Raw genomic sequence first — 16,469 nt, forward strand, 5'->3', positions numbered from 1 at the left:
TTTCTCAGTGGTTCTTCAAGCTTCATTTGAGTTATGCTTCCTTATTTGTTTTTTTCTTTCTCAGTGGTTCTTTCCCAATATTTATTAAAAATAAAAGAACAAAAAAGAACAAAAACAAAATGATGCAGTGTCGAAATGTCAATTGCTTATGGCTTTTGTATTGTATGAGTTGTATGTCACTTATGCCTGAGGCATTTTCCATCAACTTTTTCTTGGTGGTTATCTGAAGTTGAGTGAACGCAATAGCTTATACATGGGGTAAATTTTCTTAATTTCTATCCATGTCAGAAGAGCTCATTTACTCTGCAACAGCCCAAATCATGAAGAAAAAGGCACATCAATTAATTACAGGTCCAAAGATGTGATATGTGTAATTAACTCTCTGATGCTCTTTCAAACCTATTAATTATTTCGTGACTGTGTAAAATGATTTCATGCTGAAACTGTGATGACTGGGTTTTTTCATGCAGACTTTATGAGCAACCCAATTGGTAAATAAATTTCCCGTGCTAATTGTAATGAAAACCATAATGGGTTCTTGTTTTCATGTCAACATCCCACGGGCTTGAAATCATAAATTAAATATGCTTTCTAATTTTGTCTGTGAGTATGCATGCCATAAATAAACTCCATATAAACAAAACAACAGCAACTATGAAGCCACAGGGATGAAGTGATTTGCTTCTGAAATTCATAAAGAAATCACCTCAGCTGAATTTTAATTTATTAAAACTAATAAAGATTTTGTCACCGACATTAAAACAAAATGAAAAAAAGTCTTAAAAATGGTAAAGAAAGCAAGCAAAATGAATTACGGATTCTGCCATTTTCACGGGATGTGTCATATCCTTGAGGACGAAGATGGTGGTTAATCATTTGATCAAAAGACTGGTCACGGGACGACTCTAAAAGGTAGTTTCATACAACACACGACAAATGCTTGGCGGCCAAACGCGTCAAATTTCTTCTTTGTCATGCCCATTGAACTAGGCCGATTTATGTTTTGTATTTTTTTCCTTTTCATCAAATTTAGCGTCTTTGGGGAATGTGAAAATTAAGTTGATTTTGTGGGTTTTCTTTTTTTGGAGTAATTATGACAATAAGAGATGTTTTCACAAGTTAAAATAAATTTATTCGTAAAAAGCAAGAGTTAAGAAGGATTTCCTGTTGTACTATATGCCCCATGCCCAAAGCTTGTCAACGCAAACCTTGGTGCTGACGGATTATAGAGAAAGTTCAAACAATGTGGTTGTTATTTATTTGTACCCTGGCCTTCAATCACAAACTTCTTGAAAAACAAAAATCTAGTGAGATTTATAAGGGGTTTGCCCTGCTATTTAGAAGTTTATATTTATTATCATGTGATTAGTGTCTTAATTACAATTTAATAATATAACAATATGAATGTTAAAAGCATTGTCTCAATTTTATGCTTCTTCGTGTCTCTCTAATTGTGATCGACAAAGTTATTATCCCTTGAGGGATGATGTAATCACTAGTTAAATCATAAAGAGGTGTTGAAGTTTGCATAGGTAAGTCTCATCTTTCTAAGTGCGAACAAGTATAGGATATCCACTACATTTCCATTGTCAAGTAAAATTTGGTGCACTACTTTATTGCTTATCTTAGCCATGTAACACCCACAAGTACGTCTTAAGGAAAAATAGTTTTTACACATATATTAGTGTGTTTTAAAGGTCAAAATGTGAGTTCTAGATGACAAACAATTGTATATGGAGAGCCCATGTCTATGTGTCATGTCATGTTAACTAGATAAGACTGATTCTGCGTGAATTAAAAAATTAAGTGATACGTGGTCATGTGCCTTGAATACACACCCCTGTATGTGTAATGAGTTTTTGGTTTAAATATGACGCGTCACTGTGTTTTTGAGATCATTATTTCATAATCTCTAAACGCACATTTTTCCCCAAAAAGTAAGAGAGAGCAGGTTTGTCGGTTGGACTTCCATGTAGTGACTTCGATGGTGTCTTCTCGATGACGTGATAGCAAGGAAAGAAAAGTGAGAGAGGCCTACACATGTTATCTTTTGCTGCAATTAAGGTAAGTGGGAATGCCTCTTTGCGTTTATTTCCATTATATTTGTTGGATCCTTGTGGTTTCCCTTGCAAAGTGTGTTTTATAACTGTGATCCATGGCCTAAGATTGATACTAATCATAGTGTATAGGACATGGTTGAGAGCTCTACAATTATATGTATATATACTTGTATATTTTTTTATTGTTGTTACCATTATTTATGCATTTGTTTGATGGGAGATTGGATGTGTTTATTGTAATCGAGTGGTATTGTTAGTATGGTTATAATTCACATGTCAAGGGATGAAATTGATAGTGTTTGTGTGATTGGAATCGAAGTAAGGACCAAAATAAGGACACCTGGTGTGATTTCTAGGTTCGCCACATGATCGTGTGGTATAGGACACATGTTTGTGTATGCGATCCCCAAAATTCAAGTCTAGTTTTCACGACATTCCAATGATTGTAGGACATAGTTGACCAGTTAGCAGTCAACTAAGACACGTGGACTTCTCGTGTATCGCATTAGCACAACCGTGTGTTAGGTGAAATGACTAGAATACCTTTGAAAAGTTGTGTGATCGAGAAGAGATTAGAAAAGGAAACTAAAATAGATAGCTGAAAGGGGCATACACTCGTATGTGTAGAAAAATTAATACACAGAGAAATGTCATGAAGAGTAGTTGTGTGCTTGGGAAAAAAGAAACACACCCTCGTGTGTATAAAACAAACTAGACAAAAGAGTGGATTAGGTTGAAAATTTAAGGGTCATCCTAAAAAACAGTACAAAAAGCCTAAGTATGTAGAAATATCCTATATGTCTAAACATCATAAGATCGTTATGAAGGGGCACCGTGAGTACACAGTTACTACATCGTCTGCATTAGAACATTAGACCCGTAATAGGGTACCTACTTGCAGTAGAGCTAAATTAAGATACAGTTTGTGTAGTGAAACAGAAAGGTAGCTCACGTGGGTAAAGTGTCAAACTCTTATATTCAATCCAGATTGATCAACCTAGTATACAACTTCAGTTACAGTTTTTAGATTTAGATACTTCTATTGAGTTTAGTGCGATTATTTCAGATAAGAATCTGAGAGAATGATTCCTTAGTGATCGAAAGGGACATATTTCATTGTAAGAGTTATAACATACAATCTAGATAATCCATAAAGTACAAGGATAGTATATCAGACTTGTTATCATTTATAAAGAAGTTTAATGTTGACTCTAGATGACAAAATTAGTATGGGGTTAAGTTTAAAGGCATTTTAGAGATTTCAGTAGAAGTTATCAATATAGTCTCCTATTTACTAGGTGTTCTTATCACTCATTCCCCTACTTTCTTGTGCTCAGGTATAGATGATTGAGATGATTGCGAGACGAGTAATGGTCAGAAGGTGTAGAGCTGCGAAGACATTCCTGTCATTTTAGTTTTATCAATTTTAGTTGATTAAGATTTTTATGATTGTATTTGACTATACATATTATGGTTTTCAGTTTATGTTTATGAGATTAAACATTTTTTAATGCTTTCAATTATTTTAGTGACAAAGGTATTTTTGTTATTTTAAGTATTAATAAATGATGTTTATTCAAGTTCTTATAATAGTTTATTTATGAAGTTTTAAATATTTTAAAAAGTCAAGTATGCTCAAATAATCAATTTAGTAACACTTTCCTCCAGTGGACAGTATTTCTGGAAGGGGTGTTACAAGCAATCACAACCATGGCTTCATTTTGAGGGTGGTGTATGACATATACATCTATATAATTGATAGTTTCAACTTCTTCCTTCGAGCACTCTGCCTATCGCTGCTCAAAGAACATTAAAAGGAGGTTGCACATATCTATCTTGGGTATGTTTGGATATGCCTTTGATGTGTAACCTTTGAAGATGGTCCTTATTACATTAACTTTTTCATTGTGTTCTTCCCACTCTTCAGTTTTGAAAGGTTGTTGTCTAGTGAGTTATAGTCTATTAAAAAATTCCCTCAGATATCCTTGTCAAATAAGGTTTTCAATTACATCATTTTGGGCTTGAAACTAATTTGTGTTGTATCTAATGTTGTTGTAGTAATAACATAACTTCTTGGTATCATGCTTGGTACATTCTCGTTTTAAAGTTACAAATCATGGAAAAATTCTCACATTTTGGGACACCACATTTATGGTTGATAGGAGTGACTAGGGTGGTGTACTCATTGTAACGAAGGAATGAAATAAGATCTTTTGGGATTCTTCTCCCTATTGCTTCTGGAAAGCCTTCTTTCCATTTTTGTTATCTTCTTTTTCTCTCTAGGCTTTTGCACTAAAATTCTTCAAGGAAGACGTGAAGCATTCAATCTACAAATTTCTTTCAACCATTTTGAAGGAATGAGCCAAAGATGTATGCTTTTTGACTTGCAATTCCTTCCAAAACTCCATGTATAGGTAGACTTCACTAACAATTAATGTTAAGCCTAGTTCTTTTAGAGCATAAGTCATTTTAGAGAGTTTAGCATTGAATGCTTCAAGTAGGACTTCAGTCCCTAAGTGACTTAATAACATAGAGAATCATTTATTCCCCTAAAACTACTAAAAAAAAAAGTGCAAATAATTTATTTTAAGAGATTTTGGAACCAATAGGTAGCTTTTTGAGGCATTTTTTAACTTTTCCAAAAAGTGTAATCATTAAGTAATGGTATCTAACCAGCTCAAAGACATTGTGCATTTTTATGAGATCATTAAATATGTCTAAGTGATATCGTGGATCACTAGTTCCATCAAATGTAACAATTGATGGTGCCTTGAAGTTGCTTGGTAATGTTACATGGTAGAATATAAAAGAGAATGAGGGTGAGTTTTTTGACTTCGATTTCTAACTCATCCTTTTGAGCAACTAGTATGTTAAAGATTTGCTTAAGCCTTTAGAATGAGATATTTGCTAAGTTAATTTTTAATCATCTTCTCTAAAGAGACTTATTGAGCATTCAGGTGGTTGCCTAAATCGTGTCATTGGTTTTGGTAACATAGGTTACCTAACATGTTAAAGACAATTCTTGAGCCATCATGAGGTGGTAATGAGTATATTGTACCTTTCGTAATGTAAGTAAACTTTAGCACGTTAAGGGCTATTGTCTTCATGGCATGAACTATCATTTACATGTCATGGGTTGACACCTTAATAACATGAGTTATGCTTTACACATTGTTAATTGACATCATCATAGTGTAAGTTACGATCTGTACATTGTTGGTTATGTCATCATGATGTGAGTTATGCTTCTCAACCTAAGGGTTGACAATGCCTAGAAGTAATACATGCTTGTATGTCATAGGTTATCCCCATCATGGTAGGTCAGAGACTAAACAATATGTGTTGATATCATTTTTTTGTGAGTTAGGGTCTACATGTTGTGCATTGGTGCCATGGTAGGGAGCGACAATTTTTTGGCATAAATTCTCTATAGTATGTTAGAGATAGGATAAACCTTTCAAGAGCTCATGATGGCTATTGATCATGAGAAGACAAAAACCCTTACTATTGTTGCCAAGACAACATAATCCAAATGTTAGATTAGGGCTTTGATGACATTAGTCAAGTCTTCATCAACATCCTTAAGTTGTGTGTATGTATCAATTGATTGTGCTCTAATTATCCAAGCTAATTGGTTTCCAATGACAAAATCGCATGGTCATGATCTTCAAGGAGTGACATAATGTCTAGACAAGAATCTTTAGTAACTTAGTCACTCAAACTTTCTTAGTTCTGATTCCACAGTCCATAAGGAAAAAAAGCTTTGTAGAAAATTGATGGAAAAATGATGTGTAAACTAGAAAATTAAAGTGTTTTTAAAGGTCTTGCAATGGCAAGGAATGAAAAAATCATATTACTGAGATCCTCAATAGAGGATGTAACTGCTAAAAGTTTATCTTCCTATTCTTTTGATAAGTCTTTCGTTCATATTATGTCATACACTAATCTATATACAACATAGGTGACTATTGCATAGACATAGCAATGGGTGAGGCTGGGTCGGCTTTGGGTCGGGTTGGGGCGGGTCGAGCCCAAGGCCCATACAATAATGGGTTTTTGGGCTGGGTCGACCATATATTTTTTAAAGCCCAAAGCTCAACCTTGTATATAAATAGGTTGAGTTGGACCTTCAGTGGGTTGACCTATTTAAACAATTTTTAAAAATTTTTTAAAAATAAATTATTTTTTAATTATTAAAATCGAGAACAATACCTCAAACATTTTATTTATAGTTTTTCATTTGTGACAAAAGAATATTGTGGTTACATGATGAAAAATATTATAAGTTTATAATATAGTACAAATAAATTGATTTATATACTATATAAATTACAAACATAAATAAAATATATATGTTATACCATTTATCTATTCGTTTTTAATATCCAAATCTATAAATTCTTTTGACATTAGATCCATTTGTAAATTTTGTAATAATAAAATTGAAATGAAAATGAAATTATAAATACAAAAAATTATTATTTATGAATTCAGATAATTTTTGAAAGAGAGCTGATTAAAAAAAATGAAATTGAAAATATAATAAAAGAATTGAAATTAAGAGAAATTGAAATCGATGAAGAGTTAAATTGGTTTATATGGAAATAAATAAATTAATTAAAAAAAAAAAGAGTTAAAGGCTTCTGCCACACAGAAGCCTTGGTTTTTTTGTCGTCCAATTTTTTTTTTTTAAATAGTAATAGATCAGGTCAGGTTGACTCATAGACTTAATATTAAAACCTATGATCCGGTCCAAAAAGTTCATGGGTTAGGCTTAGTACACTATAGTACAAAATCGGCTCTTATCGAATTAGGTTTTAAGTTCGTATTTCAAACAAAGTCTTCATTTGACTTGACCTAGTTGACATATCTACTATTGCTTGTAGTTTGGATAACTAATCGTTATGTATTGAACAATCGTTTTTCAGTTATTGATTCACCACGTTTGACGAGAAAAAAGCACAATCCATTATATAGCTATTGACATGGATATAAATTTAAATTATTACTATCACAGCATCATAAGACAGAATTAATGACCTTCTCAATGTCAATCTACATGGAATTATTTTATGGATTTGTTAAGGAATATTCATCAAATTTACATGAATCTCATGAACAGTATGATCGAAGAGAACATTTTCATAAGCAAGTGGCACAAATTGGTGAAAAAAACATATGTTATTAGATCACGTGGGTAAAAGATAAGGTGGTCCAAAGCTTACAAGATAATTCCATCGGATAGGCCACGACATGAGACAGACAGCTATATTTTCTTTTATAATTTGCAAATAACTCAATGCTTCCTACCATGTTCACTTAATACTTGTTTCTTGTAATCTTGTTGGATATTTCACAGTGGTTTGGTCGTTTTCAATATTCCACAGTGATTAGGATGCCACGCTTGAATTTCTGTTTTTTTAATTGTTGCAAACTCCCCCAGTCACAATAATATTTTATGAGTAATATTATATATATTTATATATATTATTACGTAATTAAATATTATTTTATCTTTAATTTAAAATTATCTATTTATATGATGATATATATAAATATATATTTATTTTATTGATATTTTATCTATACGTGATTTGCTTCCCAAGTGACATCATGCAAAACTTTATTAGAAATTATATGTTATCCTAGGAGAGACTATTATATAATTTATCACATTAATTTATTGTTTAGAAGTTAAAACTGTAACAAATAACACATCAATTGAGAATGTAGGACACGTAAATGATTGTTTATGTTATTTATGAGCCCCACTCAATGTTTAATGTATGTCCAATCACCCATTCGTTAAGTTTTAAAAATCTAAAGGTCGAGGGACTATTTTCCACCTAAAGTATACGATTTTTTCAAGTTTTTCTCTGTTAATTTTGAAAATTTCATTTACTCACCCATAGACTGTTAAAATTAATTGAATCCATTAGTTATATCATTTCTCCCTCTCCCCCTAAACTGTAAAACTAATAATTTTTTCTAACCTAAGTTTTTAAAAACAACATTTCCCCCCTAGGGTTTCCAATTTTCAGATTCAAATTTTCGGCACCGTTTCTTCCTCTCCAGGGACCTTTAGACGATGTTTCTTCCTTTCTGATGTGGCCGCCTTCCGACTATTCTTCAGGGCATCATCATCGACGAAGATGACTCGTCTTCATCGAGACAAAGATGACTCGTCTTGGTTCAGAGACGAAGATGAGGTCTTCGTTGACGATGATGCTAAGGAGAACCGCTAGAAGGAGGTCATGCCGAAGAGGAAGAGACGTTGCTTGGAGGTCGTCAGAGAGGAAGAAAATGTGTCAAAAAATTAAATCTGAAAACCCTAGGGGAAAATGCTATTTTTGAAAACTTGGGTTAGAAGAAATTGTTAGCTTTTAGGGTTTAGGGGGGAAAAATAAAATAAAATTTAAGTTTATTTTTAATAATACAGATAAAATAACGATTTTATCTTTAAAATCGTTAATTTTAATTGTTCATGGATGGGTAAATGGGATTTTCAAAGTTAACGGAGGAAAACTTGGGAAAACAACATACCTTGGGTGGGAAATAGTTTTTTAGCCAAATCTAAATACTTATTTGCTTGTTGAATTTTATTGTAACTGTAAGAGATACAAATATTATTTAGAGATTTTATTTAAAGAAAAAAAAACTTATCTCCTTTCTTCGTCTTAGTTTTAAAAACTAACAATTTTTTTCTTAACTTAGTTTTAAAAAGTTACTTTTTCACCACCACCATCTAGGAGTTTCCATATTTTAGGGTTACTAACTGCCCCTTAAAGTTTAAAATATTGCACTTACATTTAAAAAAATGTATTTTCTCTTTCTGGTGATCGTTCTTTCTAATGATTTATTCCGACGTGTCGTTAACCTCACCATCGGCATCTCTCTCTCTCCCTGATAGTTTTTCAGTGTAAAAACCACCCAAAATCAGATTGAAATGGCTAGATTTGTCGCATGGATTAGTTAAACAAATCACATAGGTCTATCACATGGATCAACCGAAACAACTTTGGATTACAGATATGTTGATTGACTGCCCTATTTCTGATTTTTAAAATTAATAAAATGGTTATTTGAAATACACCAAAGCATTCAAAATGGTTTGTGAAGCAAACCAAATAGGTATTGTTAAATTACAAAAAATAGAAATGAGAGCGAAAGGGCAAAAATTGATACCCTTTTCAATTTGCAAGGGAATATAAGAGAAGGGATACTAAGAAAGAGACATTCATGTGCATTTTGTAGCTGAGCTGAAAAGGGTTTTCCGTTAAAAATAGAGCTGCATTTTGTTTACAAGCCAATTCAATTAATGCAGGCCATTGCATTGCCTTAATCAGAAACAGATGACCTTTCATTTGGAGTACTTGACTTGATAAGGTAGTTGTATGGTTGACCTTTTTCTAAGCAACTTCAAGTCTTCAACATTCATTGCTGTTTTATTCGTCAGTGTGACTGCAGAAACCTTTAACAAATATGTACAACTACTGCACATGAAACAAGATTCATTTACCACCCCACTCCCATTTGAATCAACACTCAATGAACAAATCTTTATTTGTTTCAACCGCCAATTCACTGTTTGCTATATTTCCCTCTCAGAAATGTGTCATGGATAACATTTATCCGTCCTATGACAGATATCTAGATAAGGGATTTATGATATGACAAATCCTCTATACGTTAAAGGTTAAGTGGGCCTAGAGAAAATTTGTTTCCAATGGAAAGAAATCTTCCACTTTCAACTAAGGCTAGGAGTCTCTCGTTGAGTGAGGTGTGTGAGTTATCACTAGAATATATAGCAACTTAGATCACATTAAGTTACACATATACATTAATTTTTGAAGGTTTAATTGTTTTTAATTTTTATCTACTTAAGTTACAAATTGAATAGATAAAAAGAGTTAAATTAATTTACATGTCTTAACCCAAAAACAAGATGAACAAATTTCTACTAAATGCACTATATCTTAATGTCTTGAAGTTTGAGAACGAAATAAACAAATTTTCTTAAAATAGTTCAAATGAGAAGTGGGTTTGGCCTTCAAAATTATTTAAGTCTATTACAAGGATAGAGCTAACAAGGTTAAAACAATTGTTCAAGCCTGTAAAAATGGTGAACCTAATAAGCTTGTAAAAACTATTCAAACCTATAACAAGTTGGGCATGGCTTATAATCTTTAAAGCTTCCACCCCTAAATAATGTGACAGTGACAGTGGATATAAGTTTTGCTCTAACAACTATTTTAGACATTTTCTTGTGTCATTATTCCATCACATTGTGTTTTCTGCACACATTCATTTTTAATTCAGAGTCAGAAACATGCATGAATGGTTCAAAGGGTCTGTCATTTCATCAACAATATTTGTCATATATTGAAGAGTTTTTACATTTGATTTTGTTGCTTTGTATTGAGTTGAGCCAAACCTAGGTTGTATCCATAAATTCACCGGTGTTCAGCTTGAAATAATTCTCTGCTACAGGGATTCACTTACATTCAACCGTCTAGATGGACCACTGACATATCTTGTCAATGCCATTCCTCACAATCAATTTGGTAGCTGCCATAGCCATTAAAATAGGTCATATGCAACAATGAACTTCAACCTCTCTCTATTTTCTATACCGATAATATCATCAGCCATGCTTCACAGCAACCGTCATTCCACCACCCACTTCTGTTTACACTTAATGCAAAAATCTCTAACAACTTCTCTATTGATTGTCCGCGGATAAAAGAAGCTTGGATAATCGTCTTGCCTTTTGTAAAATGTCGCTGTTGGAATTGTTGTTGAAGATTTCGGTGCAGCAGTGATGGATAAGGATTGTAACAGGTGAAGGTATTATCCTCTTTAAATGTGTGGTAGGTTTGCATGTTATCGAGTTGGTGGACTATCATTATTTGAGGTCTTTTCTTGTTTGATTGCTACGCTGTTGGGACTACGACATTGTGATATGTTTATATATTTCGAAACTTGCCATTATATATACAGTTCTAGGCTTTTATGAGCTTCAAGGGTATATCGTTTATGGCACCCCAACCCAGATCTCTTTTATTTAATAGCTTCCACAGTCTATTGTGCCCTTGAACACAACTTAAAAATATAGATGTTTATTTAGCGTAGTGTGATGTTTGAAATATGTAGTTATAGAACTAATATTGTTAAATGCAGGGTTAAAGATTCAAAATCATTTAATCGTATGACGACATATTATTTATATATTAAATTATGTATCAAATATATATACACATAATTTTATTACAATTAAAATTGTTTTGTATGAGTTAGTTTTTGAGTTTTATCAAATATATTTTTGCCTGAAACTTATCAACTTAATGAAGAGAAACAAACTACACCTTATGTTATGATTTCTCTTTTTTTTTTTTTTTTTATAAGTAACCGAGGAACTAGTCTAGAGTGAATAGGGGGTTAACCTAAATATAGTGGCATATCAAATGAATCAAGATTTTACAAGTTATGACAAAGACTTGAACCTAGATCTGATCTAATAGTTTTGTTAATCTTTGGGTTTTATGATTTCTATTTAACATCATTTTCATTTTAAATATAAGTAGCATTATAAGCACAATTTTTGTACACAAACAACGATATATTGTCATGTGATTAGATAATTAAAAATTAAAAGTAAAATAATACACAATTATATAATGATACATTGTTATTTAAACACCTAGTTTTGTTGTTTAAATATTTTAAGTCTTTTAAAATCTCAAATTTGACCAAACTTTTAAGTTGAGTTCCATCAATATTCAACGCTAAGTACCTTTTGCTTTCAAATTATGAATGTTGTTTGCCGGAACCCACGTAAACAAATCACATCCAATCCAGCCAGTTTGAAAAAAAACCGAATTGAATTCTTTACAAATATGAAATCTTTCTAAAATTTATTACGGTTTGTTTGCACTGGGGTTATGCTGAAAATAGATCCAGCTCTGTTGGATTGTTATAGGATGTAAAGCCCAGAGAAAACAGGGTTTTTCAGTACCTAATATTCAATACAGAAGCCCAGTGATTAATGGGGTGAATTCAGAAGAAATGGACGTCTTGTGTTGAGATAGCCCATCAGCAGAAACCATTTGTATCGAGGGTTCTGTCTAACCAAGTAAAAAGCATGGCGGCCAATTATGGGAGAAGAACCCTACACCTGACTTCTGCTTCAGCTAAAACCCTTCTCAGCCGCTCGCCGTCCGCTTCGACGGCGAGTAAGTTTACCGGACTAGCTTCTCCCATTAAGCCCACCTTCGCTTCTCGGTTTTCATCTCTTCACAAACGCGCCAACTCCAGGTTACCTTCCAACAGCATACTCTGTGTTTATTTTTAAAAATTTATTTTATTATTGTTTTGTTGAATGTTAAATGTTCAGTTGTGTAAATCATTCTTTCGGTTGAAATGGATTTTTGTGTGGTTATTTTTGTTCAGGCTTCCGGTGGAGCTGGGTGGGGCTGTGTCTTTGATGCCTTTACATAGTGTTACTGCCTCTGCCTTGCTCACATCTTTGCTGTCTTTGAACAATCAGAACTGGGGTTGTCTCTCAGAAGGTACTTTTCTTTTATGAATTTTATTGTTGCTTGTAATTAGCATTATCTTGAATATTATCCTCTTAAATTTCCACTCTATGCACCTTGTTTGTGACTCTTACATTTCCTATTTAACAACTGTTTAGAACCGAATAAGGATGATTGTTAAAGAGTGAATGGTATTTTCAAATATGATTTTTTTTTTCTTTTTGAGTTGAGTTGGGTTACTTTTCTCTATTGGCTCTATTCAGAGGTACTCAAATATCTTATTAAGGTACTTTGTTTCCCTGAATCACTTTCTTAAAGTTGAATTAGATTTGTCTCTGGAAGATACCAAACATCTCATTGCAGTGGTTGGTGGATATAATGATGTTTTTAATCTGGCAACAATAGAAAAGAACTGTGGGCAATGTTGTTTTTGTGTGCATATTGGTGGACTGAATGAATTCTATAAAGGTATTTATTTCTCAAGTAGAGTTCCTGTGTGGAAATACTTCTCTTTGGATGGGACCAGGTGTTCTTGTATGCAATGTTTTAATCGATTGGGAGTTGAAAATTGTATTTCACTTGGCATAGTACAGTAGATTTGGGTGCCTAAGAATAGTGTAAAGGTTAGAAGATCTTAAACTTAATGTGCTATTAGAGAAGCATTATAAGTTTTCTTTAGTACAAGTATAGAGAACTAGAAGGAGAGCACAATAGACAAGATAAATTATAGAGCAATAGAGAACAAAAACAGAGGATAGACTGAGGAGAATAGAAAGAAAGGGGGAAAATCTAGTTGGAATAGAAGAACTGAGGGCTTGTTTACTTAATGGAATAATATGATACTGGAATAGGAATGGTAAATGAGAAGGGAAAGGGAATAAAATAGGATTCTATTGTGTACTTACTGTAGGTATTGCTAATGGAATATAAAAATTTTTAATTTGTTTGGATAAAATTACCCTTTAACCTAAAACTTTTTGTGAAAAATTAAATTATAACTAATTTTTATGAATTGTATGTTTAATTCATTGTTAGCCTGATAAAGTCAAACTTAAGATAATAATGTAACATATTATAATAAAAAATTTTAAAATATGTATTTTTCTAACATAACATTGAATTTACAAAATATTTTGAGCTATTTTTCTTCATGATGATAAATTATTAAATAAACTATGTAATTTTTTTGTAAGGTACATATTCAATTGAATTGGTTTGTTATTATAATAAGATAAATGACTTTATTATATCAATATAAAAAAACTACTAAAAAATATTGGTTATTTATTTAAATGAATAATAATGGAGTATGAAAAAATTAATATGTTAGGAATTGTAATCTTCACATATTTTTACTGGCTCTTCAATTAACTTTCATTCAACTGACATAACTGGTGCTAGCTATCATATCTATTAAATATTACGTGTTAAGGACTAGATTAATGTTTAATTGCACTCAATGAATTTATTAAGCTAACTGGGGACTTACTCATGTAATTCTTGAGATATTCTATTATTTTAGAAATTCCTTCTAGATTTGGAGGTGGAGCAGTGTAAGGTTGTTGTTGAGTACAATTTTATTCTTCCTTCGGAGTGCAATTCAACATGTAGAACTGATTGTGCATCATCATACGTTGCATGGTAGTTTGTAGGACAAATTGATCTCATATGTCACTACATAATCCACCCAAGAATCTTGCAATCACTCATCCAAGATCACCCATCTCCTTTCATTGTAATAATTGTTAAATCTTATTAACATACTCTCGACTAGATCTTTTACCTTGAAAGCAATTCTTGTATGGAATAAACATCTCATTGTATTCTAAAGGAAGAAGTAAGTAATTCCACCTATGATAAGCATCAACAATTAATAATAATCATTAATCCTGACATGTTCATGCAAAATATACATGAAAAATTCTTCCATATTTTATTGATGGAAAGCCTGAAGAAGAACAAGAGAGACAAAATAGAACTATAGAGAATAGAGAGGATATAGAGAGTATAGACTAGTGAGAACAAAAAGAAAGGAGGAGAATTCAGAAGAAATAGAAGAAAGAAAACAAGAGACTACCCATAGGGATTAAAAACTAATATTCTTATTCCATAATAATGAACAATGTCAACACTGACAATAGAAGTCTTTATTTGTTGATAAGCTTAAAAAATAAATTCCTACTTCTAATCAAATATGAAATCAGACTAAAACCATGTCAAAGTGAAAAGCTAATCTTGAATCTTATCATTGTTCTTCAAGATTTGTCTCTTTACAACCTATCCTTGCTGTGAAGCTTGTCTTTGTGCTGGAATGAATAGACCTATAAGGTGCAGAAAGGAGTGGCTATTTAGTTAAAATGAAATCATTTGTTTTTCAAGCTGGTTGTGAGGAAACAAGTGATTGTTTTGAGCTTGAAATTAGGGGATAAATGAAAACAACATAAATTTTTTAAATTTCTAAGTTATTATCAAGATCAAATTACTTTTGAATGACAATGCAATCAACTGCAATAGTATTGTGCAAAAGCTTAATGCACTGTCTTTCTATTTTATAAATCTATTTTCGTGCTTGTTAGATTGAAAAATTATGCATGTAATTTGTTGTGCATTGGCAGGATTTGCAACAACTCTATAGCAAGGCTTAAGAGCACCTACCAGGCAGATTATGATCATCACAAGAGAAGGTTTCAATGCATGTTCTTGTTCCAACTTCACAAGAGAGAGCAAACAACTTTTTGTACTATTATTTTCTGGTTAAGTTTTGCATACAATATCAGAATGCCAATTGCCATTCATAAAATGTCATCAAAGCTTGAGAGTTTTGAAAATAATCTGGTAAACATAACATGTTTCTGATTGACTCCATTAGTTTGTGATGTTACATTTTTCGTACAACCTTTTACAGCAATTTATGGATGATTTTGTATCAAAAATATTTTGCCCGACGATCTCTCTTATTGAAGGTTAGAGGATTTAAATTTGAAGAAAATCTCAAGTAAAGCCGAACAATGTTTTTATAAGTATATTTAAAATTTAGTGTTGAGTAATTTTGGTTGGTAAACATCTTAGAATTAGGTGGGGTTTGATTCACAATATATTAAAATTATTTTGATAATCTATTTTTTTATTAAAATTACTTTATTTAATTTGTAAATAATAAAATATTACAGTAATTTTTTATTATTAATGATGATGTGATTGGTAATATAAGAGATACCTTTATTATTAAGAAAATTTTGAATTTATTATAATTATATCTTTATTTATTAATTTTTTAAAATAAAAATATTTTTATTAACAAGTAATATGAAAAATATTTTAAAATAATTATATCTAGTAACATTTAAGTAAAATAAGATGAAAGAGCTTGTTTTCACCCCAAGTTTGCAATTTTTCCAAAATCTCACCTTTTTACTTTTTTTGGTTCTACTCTAAATCTAGGGTTTTTCATATTCTTTCTCAACTTACTTGACTTTTAATTGCATGAACAATCCAATCCAACTAATACTGGCCATTGCATTTCCTTAATCAGAAACAGAAGACCTTCAATTTCGAGTACTTGATGAGGTAGTTATGTACTCTCAGCATATTACTGGTTAAATTGCTATTTCATCTCTGTGGCTGCAAAACCTTTAACATGTACAAACTGCACATGAAACAAGGATTCTAAATATCATTTACCATACGACTCTTCTGTTTCAATCAACGAACAAATCTTTATTACTTCGACTATCAATTTACCGTTTTCAATACTTTGAAAAATGTGTCATGGATGGGGTCTAACCATTGGGTGAAAGATATTTAGTTAAGCGATTTGTGGTGTAACACATTACTTAAGACATAGGTTACCTTAAAGGATAAGTGGGCAAATCTC

At 31.9% G+C, this 16,469-nt stretch overlaps 1 protein-coding gene across 1 annotated transcript; it reads left to right on the plus strand.

Moving 5' to 3' along the window:
* Positions 1–12,125: 12,125 nt before the first annotated feature.
* LOC123215902 (protein NUCLEAR FUSION DEFECTIVE 6, mitochondrial) lies at positions 12,126–15,460 on the plus strand. Its single transcript, XM_044636187.1, has 3 exons — positions 12,126–12,374; positions 12,510–12,628; positions 15,211–15,460. The coding sequence occupies exons 1-3, from the start codon at positions 12,202–12,204 to the stop codon at positions 15,228–15,230; spliced, it is 312 nt and encodes a 103-aa protein (XP_044492122.1). The 5' UTR covers positions 12,126–12,201; the 3' UTR covers positions 15,231–15,460.
* The last annotated feature ends 1,009 nt before the right edge of the window (positions 15,461–16,469 follow it).

Source organism: Mangifera indica, chromosome 5, assembly GCF_011075055.1.
Source record: "Mangifera indica cultivar Alphonso chromosome 5, CATAS_Mindica_2.1, whole genome shotgun sequence".
Classification (NCBI taxonomy): Eukaryota; Viridiplantae; Streptophyta; class Magnoliopsida; order Sapindales; family Anacardiaceae; genus Mangifera; species Mangifera indica.

What these genes read in the sequence shown, in the direction of transcription:
- LOC123215902 (XM_044636187.1), top strand. Translation starts at nt 12,202, where the DNA reads ATGGCGGCCAATTATGGGAGAAGAACCCTACACCTGACTTCTGCTTCA. An exon ending in CACAAACGCGCCAACTCCAG is followed by an intron (nt 12,375 to 12,509) that starts GTTACCTTCCAA and finishes ATTTTTGTTCAG; the next exon opens with GCTTCCGGTGGAGCTGGGTG. An exon ending in CTGGGGTTGTCTCTCAGAAG is followed by an intron (nt 12,629 to 15,210) that starts GTACTTTTCTTT and finishes GTGCATTGGCAG; the next exon opens with GATTTGCAACAACTCTATAG.